Source organism: Athene noctua, chromosome 2 (genome assembly GCF_965140245.1).
Source record: "Athene noctua chromosome 2, bAthNoc1.hap1.1, whole genome shotgun sequence".
In the NCBI taxonomy this organism is placed as follows: Eukaryota; Metazoa; Chordata; class Aves; order Strigiformes; family Strigidae; genus Athene; species Athene noctua.
The window spans coordinates 124,278,339-124,287,301 of NC_134038.1; the positions used below are offsets into that span (position 1 = coordinate 124,278,339).

General features: G+C 48.1%; 1 protein-coding gene across 1 annotated transcript in view; it reads right to left on the reverse strand.

The window, feature by feature from the left end:
* Positions 1-8,235, reverse strand: part of PLXDC2 (plexin domain containing 2) — a 279,425-nt gene extending 271,190 nt beyond the window's left edge. The window contains exon 1 of the mRNA XM_074900172.1: positions 7,396-8,235. Within this exon, the coding sequence (XP_074756273.1) occupies positions 7,396-7,504 (109 nt within the window). The 5' untranslated portion in view covers positions 7,505-8,235. The remainder of the gene's footprint in view (positions 1-7,395) is intronic.
* Positions 8,236-8,963: the final 728 nt, after the last annotated feature.

Consider the following 8,963-nt stretch of genomic DNA (forward strand, 5'->3'; position numbering starts at 1 on the left):
TTGACTAAGACTATATAACACTTGGTAGTATTAAACAGACGTCAGTTAGTCTACTTTTCCAGAGTTTTTACACTGTTCTAAGAGGATTTATAATTCTCAGAGGTTTAAAAATAAATTGATTCTCCTTGTAATTTTATTTTCACCTGCCCTACCTCTTCCAAAATGTAGTCTTTTTTCTCTCTCTGTCTCTTAAATCTCACACTAAGGAGAGCAGGTCTGATCCATCTGACCTAGGAGCATGGTCACATGAACTACTGAAACAGCGCAAGTGAGAAGAAAGCAATCTGCAAAGCAGGCAGGGGATGAAGAATGGGAGAGAAGAGCCTAGGAACTCTGAAACATCTCCTGCCATGAAAGAATTCCTAACAGAGGGCCTTGGCTTTATAACCCAGGGTGACTGAGGTTGAATTGCAATTGCATACTCTCTGGCTTGCAAATTCAAAAGGAGAGTCACATACACCCACACAGGAAAGCAAAAACATGCAGCTGGAAAAATATCATGGAGCAACTATAGCAATAAAGATTGATTCTGGCTCCCAATTCTCTCTGGAGGCAAGACAGCATTTTCCAACGGATTTTTAGTTTAACTGCTGACTCATCAAAAGAACCTGCGTAGTGGATGAACTCTCCTCTCTTTAACACTTCACCCTTCAGAAAACACTGAAATTACAATGGATAATACTTGCCTTTTACAATCAGCCTAGTAACAACTCTTGTAAAGAGAAAAGCTGTATTTACTCAGCCCAGATGCAGTATTGCCCATTTAGTATTTGCAGGATTCACATTATGACCAAAGCGGGGGGGAGGTAATGCTTGAATAGAAGGAAAAAAAACCCAACCTCAAAGTGCTTATTACTGGATAACCGCTGCATCCTATTCTGCTGCTAAATACAGAAGAAACTTCCAACAGAATCTGCCCTACTAACTACAGCAGTTAAGGAAAGCTGCAGTAAAACCTATAAATGGCACTGCATCCCTGTAACATAAGCAGCCCTTTGACACAGTTCAATTACATCTATAAAGGAAAGGACCAGAGCTCTTAGCATCAACTGTGAAACAACAGATACCCAAAACATTACCAGAGATAGGTTAAATGGAAAGGTTTATATATTCCATTTGTGGAACTCTACCTATTCAGGACAAGGATTTCTTCACTCAATAAAATTACATGGGATAAGTGATGCCTGCCTAAAGTCCAAAAGAGTCACTATGAGAACATTTTAAAAGAAAAAAAAGTTATCTGCTTATAATGGAACCGAGGTAGTGTTTGTATTAAAAGACAAAGGTTCTAAACCAGGTAAGAGCAAAATCTGATTTTAAAAGCCCTATTTCATGACATAAGGATTCTAACTAAAGTAGCATTTTAAATGTCTTTGCCTTGATTGCAGCCACAGAAGTGTATGTTAATATCATATTAAAGCCACATATATCACTGACAAATGATAGACAGAGGCCCTGAGCTAAGAGAGCACTTTTATTCATGCTTGTATTTTATCAAGCTGTGTAGTTCAAGGTGAACCCTTGTATTCTTAAAGCTACCCACACAGTACGATTCAAAACAGCTGGGTAAGACCTTGAAAGGTCATATTGTCTAGCCATTTGCTCCAAGGCAGGAACAGCTGCCTTTCTGGACAGTATGACATTTTGGACATATGTTTGTCTAGCCTGTTCCAGTGATGAAGACTACCGGAAATAACCCACTCCCCTAGCCTTAACATTTAAAAGTCTGTCTTGCTGCAATTTAAGTCATTACTTGTTGTTGAGGACAAGTTATTCCCTTCTCTGTGGAAGCCTTTTACACACTTGAAGATTGTTACCGTGTCATCTCTTAGTTTTATCCTATCAGTGTTCTTCCCTTTTTTATTTCATATGACACTCCTCAATTAGGCCACATATTTTTTCAAGTGCAGTACTTGAAACTGAAGGGAATATTCCTGTTGGGATCTTACCATTGTCGAGCAGAGCAGATGCATCAATCTTGTGATGCCTTGTCTTGTAGCTATCTTCATATTAATCCTCATATTTCTCTTGATTTATCATCCCATCAAGAAGTTTGCTGCTTTTGAAACTGTGTGTTCAATTCAAGTGTCAAGCCTGACCCTGGATCTGGCCTAAGAACATGCTCTATTTGCCCTTTTCAGAAGAGAAAAAGGTTGGGCCAAATCCAACTTGAAAACACACTCCTGCACGCTGCCAGTTGGTGGAGAGAGATGAAAATGTTACACAAGCTCTTTCAAACCCAGAAATTTACAAGGACACTTAGCACAACTGATTGCTCAATGTTGACAGCAAGGAGTGCTAATTGAAGCTATGTTTATTAGTTGGATAAGGAAAAAGAAAAGAGGAGAAGTGGAGGAAGTGTTCCATGATGAGATACAGCACCCAGCACTCACAAACATTACCTCAGGGCAATGTTTTATGCTCATTTGTCAGAAGCCACAAACAAAAACAAAACCCACGTGCACTTAGAGGGCTTCTCTGCATACTTCTCCATGGAAAGTAATCTCCTGGGTTCTTCCAGTTCCTGCTGCGATTACGCAATTCGCCAGTTTAGTAAATATGACATCTGCCAATTGCACCGCAATAACAGCCCCAGCTCAGCCCTCATCCAACCTAACAGTTGGATATAATTTCACACTGCTGGCAAGCTTTCAACATTTCCTTGTACTGGATGAGAAATGCTCCCACCAAATTACCTTTTGTTGGCTCTGTAGAGAGCCCCCAGCACACGCTTACCTTAACTACTGCCTTCTTAAATTGCTTTGGTATTCATTTTCCTTAGGAAGCCTGATTCACACCAGCAATTCAAAATACACTCACACCAGTTACCCCATCTGTGTTCTCAGTCTAGAGACTGAGGCCTCAATAAGTTTTGAAAATGGGGCTGCTGTTTACCAGTGCTGTCAAGGTTACCTGCAGCAGAACTGCTCAGTACTTCAGACAATCCAATGAAATCACACTGGCTTTTATCAAATACAGAGTCAAATGATGCTTTTATTTTTATTTCTTCTAATAAATTTTTATCTCCTTTGTGGAGAAAACCAGTACAATTAAACCGAGCACATTTCTTGTGTGATAGCTGTCTTCAGCGTAATTCAAAGCAAAGCAACTTTCTGGGCATTGCTGCATAGTAGTCCTGCAGGAAACATAAACTTCAGGTCCAAACCTCCATCTCCTGACATCTGTGCAGGTGCAGAGATCTGCAGACTGCTCCACCTAAACTGTGCCAGAAAGTCCTTAATGAAAATGTTAACTCAACATAGGCAACTGTTTTCCTCAGTGGGTCTCTCTCATCACCTGACTCTATGAATTTCCTCATTGACTCCTTCACGGTCTCAGGAGTCTCTTCTCCTAAAAGAACCAGCCCTTCTGAACCACAGACTTTTTACAGAAATTTAGTATTCAGCAAGGCAGTAGGTGTCCCAGCATTTTGCTCTAAATGGCCATTATGTGCTTCCCAGAACAAAAGAACTTTTCAAGCTATAACGATCTTTTCCTCATTTTCTACATTTGTTTACAGTGCAGAGAGCTAGTTTGCCTGTTACTCATCATCAACTCCAAGTTAAGTGTCAGACAAAACCTAGCGTCTGAGTCAAGTGTTTGCTGGGTTTTAAGTGCCTGCCTGAGGATGTAAACCCTGGAAGAGTAATATTTACAGCCAAACAAAAACACTGTTTTCCCCAAGGGATTTTTAAACCTTCAATGAACTATGAGTATTGATCTTACTCTAAACTTGTGGAAATGAGTTTCTGTGAAACCAAATTTAATACCTAAGTTAACCTTATCATAGTCTTAATTTACCCACTATTTACCAGCAATATTTCAAACCACCATTTCAGAGGAAATGACAGTGACAAGAAGCATAAAAAATAAAAGGAAAAACTAGGATGAAAGTTAAAAAAGATTACTTAATTAGTGGGAATTCTTAGTAAAATACATACGATATGTAAATAGGATTTACTCTCAAATGTCACTGGGGTTCTCTAACTCAACTGTTTCCATTTACATATCATGTACAGAAGAAAAAAAAAAAGTAATTTTGAATGCAAAGAGAAAAAAAAATACCTGACATACATGTTGTCTAATATTGTATTTCCTTTGATACTTCTAAGATAAAAGTTGAAGGTCCTAATGTGTAATGACAAAAGTTCAGTTTTGGTTGTGGTTTTTCTGTTTTAAACATAATGAAGCTTAGGCAATACAGAAAATGTGACTATTTCAGCTGTAGATAAATGCTAGATAAACACTCTTTAATAGTAGTTTATCCCATATAAATAATTCTACCCCTCTCTGAATGCTGATGCTGGAGTCAGCAGCAGTCCAATGAATATAAATTATACCAGGATTCTGGAATATGCTTTGACAGAAGAAAAATTAAAATAACAACCTCCTAATTATGACTGACGGTGTTTGCAAAAGAATGTAATGCTTCCAAGACTTCTTGTGGCAACACTTCAACAAGCAGTGAGCTCTCACTTAAAACAACTGCGAGCCTTAATTGTGATGTGAGCTTTCAAAAGACCATTTGCTTCAGTTCACTAAATTCATGTCATATTCAGTTTGACTACTGTAAAACACACATGCACACAAACCTTATGTTTAAGAATCTCCATCCTTGATTTATAGCATTTTTGTCAGCAAAAATGAAGCTCTGAGCAGGCACAGGGGAGCATGGAGGGAGGGATGGAGGGCTCCTGGGGAAGAGCCGCAGCCTGTGGGGCTGCCGCTGTGCCCTCTAGCGGGGACAGCCCCGCTCCTGCCAGCGCCGCCTCGCACCTGGTCACACAGATCTGGATTTTAAAAACACCCAGAGGCAGCCAGACAAGTTCCCGCATGCCTAGAAAACGATTTGACTTGAATTGATCCGACCTGATTTTACCCATCCAGGTAATTCTGAGGAGCTGGCAAAATATGCCAGTGTGTTTTTCTCGGTCTGTTGGAACTATGGCATATCCCTTTGGTACCATCCTCAGAAATCCTCTCCTGGCTCCAGCTCTGCCAGGGCATACTAAACGTACCCATTTCTTGATGCTGTTATGTCATTCAGTTTCAATAAGGTGTTTTGTTACTGAGTATTCGAAGAATATGTCAAAACAGCTTCCCTTAAGAATTTGCAGCTACTTCAAAGATTTATTTTTTACTTTAATTCTTTACAGTTTTTATCTGAGCTGATCTAAACATATACACTAGATGCTAAACACAGTAAAACTTTGAAACAGCAGTTTTTATTTTGACGCACAGAACCTTAAGTTGAATTTCCCTGGCTTTACATAATTACCTTCTTACCGATTAGACACAGTCCCTCACTTGCATTTTTTCCAAAGCAGAGCAGTATTAGAAAAAAAGGAATGATGAAAATATGTTACATACAACCCTGATTATGTTAATGACACTTAATTATTTCTGTCATAATACAGACTTTTTAACCAAGAGGGAAGGAAAAGATGCCAAAGTTACAAACATCTACTTGTTAAAACTGACATCAGATTGTCCATCTTACTAGTTGAAGAAAACAATTGCTTGGTATACTTTCTTCAGAATGTATTAAATATCAAAAGAATATTTGCCTGATTATAAACTCCTTGATACTTCATATTACATTCAGGAAGACACAAGACATTAATAAATAATTTACAGATAAGCAAGCTGTTGGTGTACCTTCTATTTAGCACCTCCTGGTGCAGACATTGAGGACTACTACAACTTAATAGCCTAAATCAATGATGTGTGGTGATTATTTGCCCACTGATAAATTATATTTCATTTAGTGAGCACTAACATTTTATTTTCCGGATACAGTGGCTGGAAGATTAATAAACTTTGTGAGCTCAGTCCACTGCCACACAACATAGTAATTTTCTAGTATCACCAACACACTTTATTTTTCTTGTAACTAACATTAACAAATACCAAGAGTTGCTGCCGACAGCCCTTGAGAACAGCAACATGAATTTTGCAGCAGTACATGAAAAGCCTCCTCCTGTTTTTTCCCTTTGGCCCCAAGTGACATGTGAGCCCCAGCAACCTGCTGAGCTACCTTGTCATTTAGCAATTCCCAAACGCAGTGGTAGGCCCCTGCCTGGGAAAATCCCCGCTCTGTCTGGCACATTATCTCACCGGACATTTCAAAAACCTCCCAGCCTCTCTTGTTCGGGTCAGTTACACTGTGACCAGAAAACTCTTCACATTAATATCAAACGTTTTAGAAAAGGAAGAACAGGCAGTTCTGCTGCACCAGGGAAGCCAGTGGACATGTTTCATCTGATACTAATCTGGCTGATATTTCGAATATAAAGGCACAGCTTTTGAAAATACCTAGAAGCTAGAGCTGCCGCAGCAAGGTCCCCTGACACACAAACACCATGACTTTCCTCACTTGTTCCCGAAATACCTATCCGCAAAGGCGCCAAGCTTTCCTCCAGCAGCTTTCCCCTCCACAGCACAGGAATGCGGGATGCAGAGGCTTTAATGATCAAAAGAGAACCCACGCAGAGGGGAACAGTGGCCCCAGGGAAAGCAGGACAGGTGCTGTGGGTCACGCATTAACAGGTGTCTCCGAGAGGGACTCACGAGAGGACCCCGACACCCTCACAAGCAAACTCAGGCGGCAGAGCCAGCCCCTGGCTCCTCACGCACAGGTCCCGCAGCCCTTGGGGGCTCCTTCCCGTACCGCCGGGTTTCCAGGGAAGGCTGCAAGCTACTGGCTGCCGCGGGGGAGGAGAGTGCCCGCTAGCTCTCCCAGGCAGGATCTGCAGGGAAACTTTGCCTCCCCTTCCGCGGCTCGGGGCCGGGAGAGACGCGGGGCCCCTCCGCGGGCGGGCGGGGGCGCCGGGGGGGTTGCCGGGGCGCCTCAGCCCACCGCTCCCGGCGGCTCCCCGCTGCCTCGGGCTCTCGGGGGCGCCGGTGTCTCCATCCGTCCCTTCCCGGCGCTCGAGGGGAGCCCCTCGCCTTCGGGAGCGTCTCGTACACGGCTGTGAAGGAGGCGCCTAGGACCCCGCGAAGGGGCTGGGGATGGGAACAGCACCGGCGCCCGGCGATCCTGGGGCAGATTTACTGAAGGCGGAAAGTCCTGGATTCTCGTTAGCGTAAAAAATGAAGTAATGGGGAGCTCTTTCCGGAGAAGCCGGGGCAGGGAAGGGGGAGAAGCCGGGACCGCGGCCACCCCGGGCCTCCCTCGGGAGCAGGGGGGAACCAACCCCCAAACGGCGTTACTACTCTCGGGGTACGCGGCCCGCGGAGCCGCCGGCGGAGCCCAAGCCACGCCGGTGCTGCGGGGGGCGGCCCTGCCCCCCGTTCCCGTCCCCCCCCCCCACCCCGCCCGGCCCGGCCGCGCTGCCCCGGGCTCCGCGGCGCTGCCCGGGCCGGCCCCGCCCGGCAGGTACCGGCCTCGCTTACCGCGGCTCTGCCTCAGCGTCTCCCCGCCGGCGAGCTGGCAGCGCTCGCTCAGGCACTGGAAAAGTAATAGAAATCCAGCGGCTAGTTTGCTTCTCCGCAGCCTCGCCATAGCACGGAGCCTGCCGAGACAACTCTCCGGGGTGCGGGGTGCGCGCCGCTCCTCGTCGGTGGTGGGAAAGTCCGGGGGGGCGAGGGGGGCGGAGAGCAGCCCTAGCAGGCGCTGAGTCGCCCTGTCCTCGGACCAGCTCTCATACAGCGGGGCGGCAGGGACGAGCCACCGGGGCTGAAGGCTCTGGACCGGGTCTGGGGGGCGGCGAAGTTGGGGGGGGTGGGGTGGGGATGGGGCTCCTTCCCCCCAACTTCCACGGCCGCGCCGCTCTCAGTCCAGCGGCATCACCGCTGGGGAAAACAAGCCCAGCCTCGCCTGCGAAGTGCCAAACTCTTCCCTCCTCGCAGCCTGCTGATAGATTTTAGGAGAGCCACTGAGATCCTCCCTTCCTGGCTCGCCCCCACCCAAGTCCCTTCCCCCGCAGGGTGAGGCAGGGTGCCTGGGGGACGGAGCCTCTCCTCGACACACCGCCACCGACAAAACCCCTCCAAGAGAAACGAGCGGGGAAGTCTTCCAGCCAAAGCCGGCGGGCCGGCCCCGAGCTCCGGGGGGAGCGGGACCCAGAGGGCGGGCGGATGCGCAGCGGGAGAGGACGTGCGGGCGGGGACGAACAAGTTCTCCTGCTCTTTCGGGGCGGGTTCCGCGGCCGCCGGGGCTAGTGCGGGGCCGAGGGCAGCCGCGGGCGCTCCCCTGGCCCTCAGCGAGCCTCCGCGCCGTCTCCGCCGCCCGCTGCGCAGGGGCGGGCCGGGGGCTCGCCCGGGGCCGGGTCCCGGCCGCCTCCCCCCCCTCCGCAGGAACGCGGTGGGGCGCAGGCGCCGGGGCTGCCCCGTCTCTCCCGCCAGCGGCCGCGGTGGAGCGTTCCCGCAGCCGCGCTGCGCTCCGCGGGCAGCCGCACGGCGGTAGCGGGAGGCGCCGGCTCTCCGCGCACCCGCCCGCGGCGCGGTTCGCTGCCCCGGGGGGGGGGCCGCGGGGCGCGCCCCCTGCGCGGCCTCGGAGCCGCCCGGTGTGTGCGTGGGGGATGGAGGACGTGCGGCACGGGTAGCCCCGCGGGACGCAGAGAGCCCAGCCCGCCGTCACCTGGTTATTCAAAAGTTGCTTTGCAAAGATGCGGCCGTTTCACGGAGTGACAAACTAAAGCAACACCCAAATCCCCCTTCCCTGCCTCCCCCTCCCCCCCCCATTTTCCCCTGTGCTTCCGGGGAAACCAGCCTCCCTTCCCACTGCCCCCCCCCCCCCTTATGTGTCTCTTCACACACGGAAGAGTTGTTTGTGTACACTCATCACTTAAAAAGTGCAAGGACTGGGGGCTCTCTCCCCCTAAAATTTATCTACATGCTTAATTAAACGCCCCGTGAATAATCCCATCCCCTACGTTAATCTGTGAACAACGGCCCGGAGACAGAAACGAGCAGAGGGCACATCAGTCAAACGCAGGCAGGCGAAAGGGGCACCCGGGGCC